Source organism: Anopheles funestus, chromosome 2RL (genome assembly GCF_943734845.2).
Source record: "Anopheles funestus chromosome 2RL, idAnoFuneDA-416_04, whole genome shotgun sequence".
NCBI lineage: Eukaryota > Metazoa > Arthropoda > Insecta > Diptera > Culicidae > Anopheles > Anopheles funestus.
Window position 1 is genome coordinate 96,959,078 of NC_064598.1, and position 13,537 is coordinate 96,972,614.

Below are 13,537 nucleotides of genomic sequence, written 5' to 3' on the forward strand. Positions count from 1 at the left end.
GGGTGCAGCAGCAATGTGCCCACCTTTACAGACCATTATTCCCCGAAGATTATGATGCTTTCGCTGCTGGCAACTGGCAGATATGTAAACGATGGCAACTTTGTAAGAGCAAACGTCGTTGTGTTTGGATGAATGAAATGGAAATGGGATTGGAAAATGGAGGGGATCTGCCAAAGTGAGCAGACTCTCCGTATCGACATATACATAAATCGAGCGATAAATAATCGACCTTTCACTGCACTTTGTACTGCAATGAAGATGCAATGGTCGATATCGACAAAATACCCGTATCTTCGTACAGCCCGTAGTCTGATTTTCCGTCTGTACGATGACGGTGAAGCTGTGAAAAATCGCTCATCAATTCATCGGCACACGTTTTCCATGGAGCAGGGGTACATACGAAGAAAGCGTGTCCGAAGCAATCCATCTGGACAGTCAAAATATGGTGGTGTAAAGAGTACCGGCCAAAGGAAATGCGGGATTGAGGACACTTCAAACGGGGGAACATGAAGCGCCTACAGTGGTGGACATTGAAATAAGATTTCTTTCAACGCGGGCACAAGTTAATGCAAAAATACACAAAATTGAAATGATTAAATTAAAGTATAATTACACTGGAGCGTCGATTATCCGTGCTCATTGGGACTCAGCCCTCGCCGGATAAGCGAATATCACCGATAATAGGTACAACTCTTTTTATGGATAAATAACTGTGTTTACTTTGTAGTGGGTAGACTTTTTTCTATAAAGCTAGATGTTAATTTCCTTATTTACACTTTGCAAAGTAAATATTTTCTTTTATTTCGAATTTGAGCAAATTATATCATTCCCTATTGAAGCTTTTATTTCTTGCCATCATTGGTTTTGCATTTCTTTTGTCAATTCACCTTCGGAACTGTCATTTCCGAGCTGCACGGATAATGCGACAGCCGGATAAAAGGTATCCGGATAATCGGCGCTCATAAGTTCGGTAATTTAAATTAATCAACTCCCTTATAACGAGTTTAATCTATTGATATTTGTCACAATCGATTACCCTGTTGGAAATTAGATTCATTCAGGCCGTTTCCCGAGTCAACTCGGTATTCGAATCTGGTACCAAATTCGGAATCGACTCCAGATTCGGCTCTCGATTCGACTCTAACAGAATTTAAGCGTCTGAAAATGGACACTGAAATATTCAACATAGAACAAGAAGAAGACTAAAATATAGGGCGAACTGTACAAAAGTCTTACTTCACCGACTATCACTGTAGATGCAGACCAACCATAGACCGACCAGCATTAGTGTCAATTAGCGTCGCGTTGTTGACGTTCCCAAGCATCAGCCCGAGAGTGTGAACGGTTGTTGTTTTTTTTTGTTTCCTCCCTGTTCGTTTGCCCGGGAGTGCCATCAAATCCAATATTGCTATACCATGGGAATATTTCCAAGGACAGTTTATGTTGTGACCGGCTAGATATGTTTGGCGTGGAAAATGGAGAACTACGATGGGATAGCATTGAACAAATTGTTATACGATCACTTTTTTATGTTTTCTATTTAAATTGTATTATAATGGAAATTGTATTCCATATACTAATAATACATTTAATTATAATTTATTTTAATACAAAAAGAAATGATACTTCATAATTCATAACAGAACGAACGAAATCTTCGCTTGCGCTCAAAATCATTGCGCAAACGTAAGGTCGAAGACGCAAACGACGCAGATTTTTTGATTCCATCCGGTTTGTTTTTTTTCTCTCCTGCTGCTTTCGTAGCTCTCCATCGGAGACGGTGGACCATCGATAGAAGGCATTCTTTTTTTGTGCTTTGTTAGCCGAATGTACGAACCATGCAAGGGCCAACGGTACCTCCGGTGTGGGTTTTCTTTGTTACCGACCTTCCCACTGCCACGTCGTCCACACGCTCATCCTTGTGAAGTGTTCGTCATCAGCTGAACAGAAAATTAGTACCCGGGGCGAAATTCGCGCGAACGCACGCAAAGCAGAAAAGCGAAGATATATCAGCCCGTTGACGCGACGGCGGTATGTTTATTTGCCTCCAATTGGTTTCTTGCGGGAGCAATAACCGAAATGGCGGTGAACCATCAGGCCAGCCAAGCCGGCAGCGCACCGGTATTGGTGCATGTTTGACGAGACATGGTATATGTCCTGGAATGTCTGACCTGCGCCAAAGTACACACTGGGCACATGTTTTGCTTTATTTTGTAACACTCCCCGTACCTACCTTTCCGTGTGTACTTCGGGGTCCCTCGTCCATGTGCAAGTTAAAGAGTTTTCAAAAAGTGCATACGTAAATAACAATGGCGATGAGGGCCAACCAGCGGGTGGAAGTGATGAGTTCGCGCATCTTAATCTCGGACGCGAATAAGGCCACGACCTACCTACACCAAGTTGGTGTATTTTAGATGTATATTTTAAGAACCGATTTTACACAGCCAACACAACGAACAAAAAAAGGAACTTTATTTATCTTAAACAAGACGCAAGATGGACTTCGATGGGAATGAAAACGTAAACAAAATACAATTGCGTATCGTTCGATCATTGCGTGAGGTGGATCTTGAAGATGTGTCGATTTAAATGCTATCTACGTGTGCGAAACTATCCAGAAACATTAGTCAGTAGTAGAAAATCATACTGACAACATACTAATCAAATTTATCTTCCTGTTCTCTCTCTCCGATCCTTTCACACAGGTCCCGTCACACTGCCAATGGTGTCGCAGAATGGTACGCCCCCGATGGCGATGCCGATGCAGGTACCCCACGGTCACATGATGCAACAGATCGTGGACGAAAACGGGACGCTGCGACACGTCATCCTTTCGACCCAACCGCCACAGCCACTGCGCCAAGGCAATGTCCAGCATCATCTGCATCCATCAGCATTTGTAAGTATGATGCGCGCACCGGAAATGTATATTTAATAAGCTAAATCTTTACCCCCGCGCGCGTCAAACCATCGGGACAACACGCGCTGGCTGTTTGTCCAAAAACCCCTGCTGTGCATGACTCACACGGGTCGGTTTCCCGCTAAGAGCTATAATAAATAGCTGGTGCTAACATTTACTCGCCTGGAAATTCACACATTTCGCAGCGCGATTCGATCGCACGGATGCGGACCATTGCACGGGAAAAAGGTGCACGATCGGTGCTGATTTGTTGCTAATTTGTGGCACGTTCAAGCAGCCATCGCGTCTTTACACGTTTTGTGGAGTACGGACGCGGAGCTGATCTGTTTCCCTCCCGGGGAAAAAAGGGGGTTTGAAAACTCCACACCGGACTCGCAAACTCCGCGCGAACCCCCTCTAACACTGCGCCTGTTAAGTAGAATTTCTTCAAACGTGTCGAATGCTGCGTGTCCGGGTGGGAGCAAGAACGAGCGAATGTTACTTTTTATATTTCTACCGTTTTTTGTTGCCATTACTCATCAATTAAATTCATTCTTTTTCTAGCGCACACCAGGGAACATTGCGAACGTAATGATATGTATGTTTTCTCCAGCATTTATTAGCGGTTGGAACGGAATCGGGCACTGTAGACAAAATATGTTCCGCGCCGGTGCACGGATGAATGGCATTTCAAAGAACGTCCGTGTACGTGCAGGCTATACTTAGAACATGTTCTCTGTGAGCTCTTCTGTGTGAAGCAGAAGCAACAGGAGATAGTACAGCAGCAAAAAAAAAAGATAAAACTGCATCATCGCGCCTGATGTATGCGCAGAGGCGGAACACTAACAAACCTATCAATCGCCAATAGCTGGACAAGAGTGTTTCGCCTTTGGTCGAGTCGCAGAAGAAAAAAAACGGTCCACGTTCTAAATGCCCCAACCCCAGCTAGAGCTCCCCCATGTATGATTGAATTTTGCCACATATGCAGCAGCCACATATACGGCTAATGATTTCCGCATGTTTCGCGGTGCGACTTTCATGCGCGATTGGCTTTTTAAAAGAGACACAACGCAAATCAAAAAATCTGCTTCTTTAATTCCCTTCTTAGCAGAAATAGTAGCCGTTTTGCAGAAGGCAAACTAATTAAACCCACTCCGTTGTAAAAAGAGGAGAGCAAAAAAAAAAAGATTGCTTCCCCAGGGTCCGCCCATTTACACGGTTGATGTGGTCGGTAAAATGTGGTCATAAAAATGAGCAAAAATATAGTTTTATGATAAGTCATATATATTATCCATTGAAAAGGCGACGAGCGTACCCGCGTATCGTAGCGACTGTGCGCGAGTTGGTAATGGTACGTGAGTAAGGGTAGATGAATTTTCTTTATTGTATGTATGATTTTGTGTGTTTTTTTTTGTGCTTTTAGAAACAGAATCTCGATCCGATGAGTTTTGAAAAACGAGATGAACTAACGGAAGGAAACAAGCTTGACGAAAAAGCAAAATCAAATTCGGCTGGGAATTAGAAATTTTGGTCCAAACTCTCCAGCTTCGGATCGCTCGACGTGAGGGCTCATAGTAACGGGATTGTAGCTCTATTGCAACCATTGTAACCGACCAGCAAGAAATGGACGGGAAAACGTGTATATATCAGCTATATGCGATACACATAAAAACGCGCCTAACTACGTTTTCTCGCCGGCCACTATTTCTAGTCCGCCGGATCTCGGAAGGTCGTCGTCGGCGATCGTGGAAGGCAAAAAGTGGAGAGGAAGTGTTGCTTCCGGATTTGATCAGATTATGATTGAGCACAGGCAGGCGGCAGAGCATGCATGCTCATGTATGTGCGCCGGCACGCCATTTGCGCCGCAACCAGATGCCGGAACACAGACAGTCTTCCGTAATGCCGTGCGCTGGTGTTGTGATTGTTGGAAAAAAATATATCAAGCGTAATGAGCAACGCACAAGGGACACCAGTTCCACATCCAGCAGTAGCTGGGCTACGTTGTATTAGGCGTCGGGGGTTTAAAAACGGTCTCACCATGACCACACCACCACCCCCAAAAACCCCAGACTGAGCCAAAGCGGGGAAAAGCGGTGAAGCGAAAAAATGGGAGTTGTGGAAAAATATGAACAATTATAATCGACAACGGAATCGGTTTGCTGTTCGTGTGTGCAACAGCCCCACAGCACGCGTACTGGCAAGTAGCAGCTGTGTCTATCGCCTTCGAACAAATGACGAGCGCCCACGGGTCACGCTACACAAACGCAACGAACATTGTCGCCGCATCGCACGTTGATGTACGGGCGTAATTGGTGCCCATCATTGGCGCAATGAAAAGCACACTCGGTTTTTTTGTTGTTGTTGTTCATTTCACCCTTAATGATGGATGTCGTCGCTGTCGTTTGTGTCGAACATGCGTTGACCGACCGATTGTACGAAAGTGTGTTACCAATGAGCATTTGTGTCAGTCTCGACCCCAACTACAAAGAGGAGGTCACGTCGGCTATATGTTTTCTAGCTTCTTCTGGAAACACATGTTGCTTTTGGGAGAAATGATGAAAAATGATCAGCAAAAGATCACCACCATCAGCCTTAGGTCATGGAGTGGTTGAAGCTTTTTAGCCTTTTGTTTCCAAATGTCAACATATCGTGTGTTTGTTGCGATGACTTTTAATGCAAAGCGCCGATCCGCAAGGTTACTTAATAGACCTTCATCAACACATACAGCTCACTGATGTAGTTGAGATTGAACAGTTAAAAAAAGGCATCTAAACGTAATTAACCCCAAAAAAAGTGAAACAAACGGGGTTCCTCCCTTCCCGGGACGCGTAACCAAATCGCGAATCGTCCAGTGCAAAATGTCAAATGCTGATGAATGTTGCCTTATTGCCTATTGCGCAGCGCAAAAATCGCAAACACTGAAAACGCACCGCTCATCATAAGCACCAAGCGAGACACGAAATTGCATTTTTGTGGCTTCACAAAACACGCTCAAGGTCGTATCGAATGCTCGAATAATCTAATGTTTGGAGGTTGGTTGAACGACGGTGAATGTAGCGGTGGTCCCGGGGTGTAAAGTACCACCTCGGTTCCGGTAGTGGGATGACGTTTTTTTTTGTTATTTGTTTTAGAGACTTTTAATTGACTTACCCACCGAACGCCTGGAATGTTGTGCAAAATTCAATCCACGGGAAGTCGGCCCCCCGGGGGGGTTGGCGCTGGTGTCATCAGACAATGGACTTCGGGAAGGAACTAGATCCGCTCTGGCAGACCGCATGCATGGAACCACGACCCGGCAACATCCGGTTGCCGGTTGAAGAAACGTCAAAATTGCGTTTGTCACACCCCCTTTCCTTCCTCCGTCCACCCAAAACTTGTCTATGAATGTGTGGAAGGGGTGAAGCATTTTAAATCGATGCTTTGCATGCGTCGAGAAGGCCCCACCGAGTAAAATTGTACTACGGATGGAGAGAGACAGAGAGTGATCAAATGGGCCACAATGTTTTGTGCTTTTCGGGATTGTGCAACCACCAAAAAATAAAGAGCCAAACGAGCTGAAATTAAAAAGTTGGGTGACAATTTCCAAACTGGCCAACATAGCGTACGAGAGAGAGACAGAGAGAAAGAGATCATTGCAGTAGGGGTGGTTTTGGGGCTGTGTGGTGTGCGTATATGTGTGTGTGTGGAGTTGCGTGGCAGGGAAATTGCAGCGTCATTGAACGTATGGTTTAGCTTTTCTTTTGGAACTTCCTCTACGGGGTGTGTGGACAAACAACAAACCCACCCGCACACAGTGCGACGTGTCAATGTGCAATTTTCGGGCGGTTATTGGCCTTCTGGATTGGTGACGGTGTCTTTTTTTTCTTTACGCTTTTATGGGTCGCTGAATGTGTTGTGTGGTTTGCATGTTGTGTGTTGAAGGTGGTTTTACTGTCTCGGTCCCATGCCCGACACCGAAATAGTGTAACTTAAAAGCTGCACGCAGAGAGCGAGCAAGGGAGGGAAAGCGTGTGCTTTCAGTAGAAAACTGCTGGAACTAATTTGCTAACCCCTGCATCCGGCTCATTCACCGGCACAAATCCACACCCAGTGGTGCCTTTCCACTGCCGGGTGTCTGCCCATGCTTGGTTCACAAATGTGATGTGGTATCGGCAAAGTTTATCTCACTTCCGCTATTTGTGAGTGCGAGATGACAAGCGGATTTTGATAGGAAAAAGAAGCTGACCCAAAAAGTCGAGGAACAAATTAGCTGAGCGACTATTCTATGATTTACCAAACCGCGTCCCACTCGGTGGAATGGTGCGCACAGCAATCTGTGTGCTAAATTAATCTTCATAAATGTTGTGTGGGATAAAAAGTCACCAATCTCAATTAATGTGCAATCACGCCACTTGTAGCTAGTCTTACAAAGTTCCACGAAAAAGGATTCGCTCGAATATAAAAATAGCTTTCTTTCATTCTAAAAAGCTGAACGATGTATCTCTTATCTTAGTCCAGGCAGGACAACATTGAACCGTGTGTGTATGTTGTACAATGAGAGTCGGACAGAGGAGAAGCGTAAAGTTAGCCATTCAAGAAGTTGAAATAAACATTGCCAATAAATCCCACCGTCATCGTTGGTGTCATAAACCGACATATCATGGCTGGTGGGATCGGTAGACTCTATTACGGAGCAGATATGATAAGACAACAAGCTTTAAAGCCGTTGTTCCGTTGGTTACAAATCTTGCTGGACAAGCCGCTTCCTGTAGGACAAACAGATGCCTCTCGAGGACCAGATGGCGGCGGGGTACGATTGTTGCTATTTAACTGTTTGCTGTAAGCGTCGTGGCCAAACAGTGACCGGTGACAACGCCAAGCCTCCAAGCGGTACAAGGTTTCCAAGCGGAGCGTTACTAATGTTGTGTACGTTTTGCCGGCTCTGTTATCTCACACCCAGCGGATGGTTGATAACGAAACACAGAACCCGGCCGTCTGTTATTTGGCATTTTTTTGTGTTTTGTTTTCGATTATCAACCGACGCTGCCACGTACACGAACACGCGCGCCCTTACGCTAGTACGCACACGCTATTGACCAAGTACCAATAGAATGGCGAATCGTCAGCACGATTGGACACAAATTAAGGCTTACGTGGCGATTTTCCATCGTCGTCTGGTGTCGAGCTAGTATATTTATGTATGTGTTGATGTTGTTGCATTTATGTGGCACCTGAAACAACCTCTTTTTGAGGCTAATGACTGACGAGCGCTCTACTGGGAATGTGACCGGATTTCTGTGTGTGTAAGGGGGCAAGAAAGAGAAAAGGCATCTCACCGGTGGAGCAGATAGACTAACATGTTGTGCATTTAGTCGAAGCGTACGGCTATTTGAGCAAGACGCATTTACTGTATTGACGTGTCGTTTACTGTAAAGGTGGTAGGAAACATCCAAGTTCTATCAGTCGTGTGATATCGAACAACAAAACCATATCATTCGTTTTTGTTTTTTGGGGACTCTATGTTTAGTGTTTAGATAGATATTTTCTTTGTGATTTGAGAGCGTTTTAATTCGTATGGAACCGTCACGTAAGCCTGCCAACGTGGCAAGAATCGTACTAACGGTATGGGCATGCTAAAAAAACAAGTCAACTGTTGTGTGGTATCGTTTGTTTCGTTGCAATTGCGTACTGTTATATATCGTTTTTTTGTGCTTGTTTGTTATTACAGATAAATGGTACGACGGCACCATTTTTCAACCCGCTCGCCGCCACCTACCCAGCGGGACCCGGTGCCGGTGCACCGCAAATGTATCCACCGCAGCTGATTGGAGCGAACGGAGCAAACGTCGGTGGAACGGGGGCCGGTGCTGGTGTCGGCGGTAACCATGGGCTTCACACGCCGCAAGGAAACGTGCCACACTCACCATCGCCTCCGCACACGAACACCAGCTACCATAAGGACGAACGAGCCCAGCGGCAGCATTCAAAACTGCATCGAAAGCTGGACCAGAAGCAGCGCGAATTGAGTAAGAACCATTCGCAAAATTACTAGCTGCAAGAAGGGATTGTAATTAAATGTTTCTTTTATTGTCTCGCCCGCTTTTAGACGCATCGGCAACGACGCCGATCAATTCACCTCGAAAACATGCCGAACTGAACGGGAGTGGTGGTGTAAGGAAGTCACACACTCCGCACCATCTGCTGCCTAATCACATGAACCACCGCAACGGTACGGCAGCCGTTGCGATTGCCACACCGTTGGCCACTTCCGAGGAGGAAACGTCCAGCGCACCGGATGAGGAGGACGACAACACGCAGTCCATCATAGTGGATCACCTTAGCTCGGTACCGTCGCCGCAGGTTACCGAAATTACGCACCGTACGGCGCTGCTCCAGTGGTCGCCACCAACGCCGGTACCGATACAGCAGGTACCACCCCCGGTACCGGCCGGACCTGTCCCGGGCGTTCCTCCACCACCCATTCCCGGTGCCTTGGAACCGTTGCCCTTTAATGTGCAGGATCTACGCTACGAGGTGCTGCTGAGTGACCACGGCAAGGAGAACAAGTATAAGAGCATTTTCAAAGGTTCGTCACTGTCGTGCAAGGTGCAGGATCTGCGACCGGGTCAGGAGTATACGGTGCGATTGCAGGTATACCTAGATCAGCTGCACGGCTCGCCGACGGAACCGACGGTGTTTAATACGCCGTGCTGCGAACCGGATGTGCCGGCACCGCCCAAACTATTAGCACGTACCAAGAACTCGCTTCAGCTGCGTTGGAACGCACCGTCTGACAATGGTTCGCACATTATCCATTACATTCTCGAGTGCGACAATAGCAAGGGCGGTGGATCGATGCACCATCAACAGCAGCAGCAACAATCGATGCAACAACAGCAACACTTGGGCTGCGAGTTTATTGAGGTGTGCAAAACGAAGGGTAAGCAGTTCACAGTCAACAAGCTACAACCCTCCACGTACTACGTTTTCCGGTTATCGGCGGTGAATGAGTACGGTCGGAGCGGTTATTCCGATCTGGTCAAATACAGCACCGTCGGTAATGCGCCGGCACAGCCCACTCCGCCAACGTTGCGACATGCGACGGCCACAACACTGAAGCTAGCCTGGCAGCGCCGATCGCCGTGCGAAGAGTACACGCTGCAGATGAACGACGACCAGGGCTACGGCTATCGGAACGTCTACAACGGTGTGGACACGCTGTACGAGTGTAGCGGATTGAGACGTGCTTCAACATTCCAGTTTAGATTAAGGGCCGAAAACGATAACGGGCGAGGACCGTGGAGCGAGGAGGTCGTGTTCCGGACCTTACCGACGTGTCCGGGTCGGCCAGCCAAACCCCAGGTAAAGGGAAAAATCCATGCCAACGGATTTAAGGTGAAGTGGGATCCGCCGCACGATACGGGTGGTGCGGAAATTGCGCTGTATCATCTGGAGATAAGTTCCGGCGCTTCCTACGATCGCGTATACAGTGGTAAGGAGTCGGAAGCAACGATTGAACGATTGAACCCGGGCACAGCTTACCAGATCCGGGTGCTGTGCGAAGGACCCGGTGGTATTAGCACGTTTTCCGAGCCGTGCCTCGTAACGACGGAACCTGTAACACCCGGCCCACCCCAAAAACCCTACTGCAAATCACCACCGACACCGTATGCCGCTTGTCTCGGTTGGGAGAAACCGGACTACAACGGTGGTTCGCCCGTGCTCGAGTACGAGATGGAGGTGGAAACCGTCAGCACGAAGGTGCGCAGTGCGGTGTACCGGGGCAAGGATATGTTCTGCGTCGCGAAGGATTTGCTACCAGGCGAACAGTACACCGTGCAGGTGCGCGCACTGAATCGCATCGGTGCGGGCCCATGGTCAGAGGAGTTTACCTTCACGGCGGGTGCCGCACCACCGGAATCACCCCGTGATTTATCGATCGTACTGAAGTCGCCAACGCATTTAACTGTGATGTGGGCCGAACCGCACAGCAACGGGTCACCGATAAGCGAATACATTCTTCAATCCAGTGCCGATTCCAACGTATCATCCGCGGCGGGTGATCATGCCAGCGGTAGTGACACGAACGCGAACTACCAGACGGTTTACCGTGGTGCGCACCGGTCCGCCGACGTGCGCAACCTACATCCCCATTCGCGGTACCATTTCCGGGTGTGTGCGCTGAATGCGGCCGGCTGCTCCCGGTTCTCGGTGTCGATCAGCCAGCAGATGCCGGCGGCACCACCAAACGCACCCACCATCGGTGGACAGAAGATCACGGCCAAGAGCATACTTATTAGCTGGCAGACACCGCATGATAACGGTTCGCCGGTGACGCAGTACAACATCGAGTGTGGCGATCGTTTAATTGCGACGGACGCTCAAAGTGCCAGTGCAGCCGCTATCGCAGCTACCTCGCCCGACCACACGTCCGCCGGGTACCACCATCCAGCCGCCGAAGAGTACGAAGATGGCGGAGAAGAGTACGACGAGGAGGACGAAGAGGAGGAAGCATCGATCGGGAGTGTAGCGTCGACGGATGCGGAAGATGAACCTTCGCAACCGGCACCACCAGCAACGACGGTTGCAGCGAATTTAGTAGATAGCAAATTAGGCAAACTAGCAGCATCCGCTGCGTCGGCAGCCACCGTACCTGCGGGAAGTCCAGCACATTCCACCAAGGGTGGCAGCAACGGTGCGAAAGCGCCAGGTGCATTGGTGGCCACGGCAGCGACCGCTAGCCGTGCGACGAGTAGCAGCAACATGCTGTTGATCAGCGATCTGCACCCGGAAACGACGTACAAGCTGCGAATACAGGCGATAAACAGCATTGGTACGGGACCGTTCTCGAGCTACATCAAATTCACGACATCTCCGCTGCCACCGAAGCCACCGAAGCTGGAGTGCGCACAGGCGGGCTATGCGCATCTGAAGCTGCGCTGGGGCGAAGGCAAAAATCTCGATCTGGCACGCTACTACGTCGAGATGGAAAACAGACGTTCGGGTGAGTACCACAACGTGTACACCGGCACGCGCAACACCTGCAAGGTGATGCGGCTGAACGAGCTCACTACCTACACGTTCCGGATATGTGTCGAGACGCGACACGCCGGCAGGGGAGAGTTTTCGGAAGGTTTCAGCTTCACGACAGCTGTTGCCGCACCGAACAGCATTAAGGCACCGCGCGTTTGCATGGATCCGGTCGCAGTTGCAGCCGCTTCCGCTGGCACGGCTAACGGAGCTGGTGCGACTGATCCCGCCCGGTACGGTACACTCACGATAGAGTGGCAAACGAGCCGCAACAATCCGTTCGTCGATCCGATCGAGTACATACTGCAGATGGCCAAAGCTAGGGACCAAGAATTTCAACAGGTACGTGGCATTTGTATGACTTTTGTCGGTAACAAAAATGTTAAGCATTTATTTGATTTTGTTTTAGGCCTACCGTGGACCCGAAACGCGTTTTACTGTGCACAATCTGCAGCATGGCGCAAGCTACGCATTCAAGGTATGTCCGGTACGTGTGCGCCAGAACGGAGAACATGTAAATGGATCATTCTCACCGGTACTGAATCACCATCTGGCTGCGAACGTGCCCCGCACGAGTTCGAATGTCGGACGGTCCAGTCACGGTACGGATGACGTTGATGGGCGCACAATGTTCCAGGGTAATGTTGTTAACAGCCGAGGTGAGTTGGTACTGACGAAAGCGTCAGCTGTCCTTCTGTCCAACAGTAACGGATACGGTCCGGATGGCGACCATCATGGGTCGCGAAGTGAATCTGTTGCGTCGACGACGCTGCAACAGTTGCAGCATTTCTTCGAGCCCGACTCGAGCAAAGCGATCGTCTGTGTTGTTGCGCTCTTCCTACTGTCCATCATTGTTGCTGCTTTCCTGAAGTAAATCATCGATGCAAATCGATCCGGCAACCTAGCAAAAAAAAAACAACATACCAAGGCCTCACTCTCTCGCTCTTCCCTCCCATAATGCGCTCCGCTGTGTAATTGTGTTGTCCTCGATGTTGTTATCTGTCCGCTGCAGGGATGTCGCTTCATATGTCTAACAAAGTTAGCTAAAAGTAAACTTGGCCTACGCACCAAGCCCCACAGACCATCCACATCAGGGTGCGGGAAACTGTGAAACCCTTATGGAAACGAACAAGCAAAACATGGAAGAATGCCAGGGTATATAAACAAATTATGATATAACATATACAGAACACAAAAAAAAAAAACAAAAAAAAACATAAAGAAAATCATGTGATGTGCGCACACTAATCTATACTTTATGCAATTATTAGTCTACTCACAATCAAACAAATGTATGTTGCATTAATACAAAAAAACACACACCCACACACAAAAACACTGAAGCTTACCGAGAGGCGGGATCGATCAACAAACTGAAAGCACCGGAACATAAGCGCAAGAAATGCAAACAATCCAGTCAATATTAAAACCACCAATAGGGGGACAAAGAAGCAGCTTCCCCAATCAACAAATCACATAAACGCTTTAAATTACCGACATCAAAATCACGTGCTCATAGTTACTCCTCGCAATGCTGTAGAGAAGAACTTTTTTGCAGAATAGATTGCGATCGCCAACGGAGGGACAGCTGTGTTATGTTTCTAAACCCCGGCGAGACTTTGTTTTGAG

The 13,537-nt window shown here is 48.2% G+C and overlaps 1 protein-coding gene across 2 annotated transcripts in view; it reads left to right on the forward strand.

The window, feature by feature from the left end:
• LOC125763355 (fibronectin type-III domain-containing protein 3A) overlaps positions 1–13,156 on the forward strand; it is a 46,791-nt gene extending 33,635 nt beyond the window's left edge. For both annotated transcript variants that reach the window (XM_049426412.1, XM_049426414.1), the window contains exons 3-6: positions 2,706–2,899; positions 8,607–8,904; positions 8,985–12,250; positions 12,318–13,156. In XM_049426412.1, coding sequence (XP_049282369.1) covers positions 2,706–2,899; positions 8,607–8,904; positions 8,985–12,250; positions 12,318–12,782 — 4,223 coding nt within the window. In that variant the 3' untranslated portion in view covers positions 12,783–13,156. The remainder of the gene's footprint in view (positions 1–2,705; positions 2,900–8,606; positions 8,905–8,984; positions 12,251–12,317) is intronic.
• The last annotated feature ends 381 nt before the right edge of the window (positions 13,157–13,537 follow it).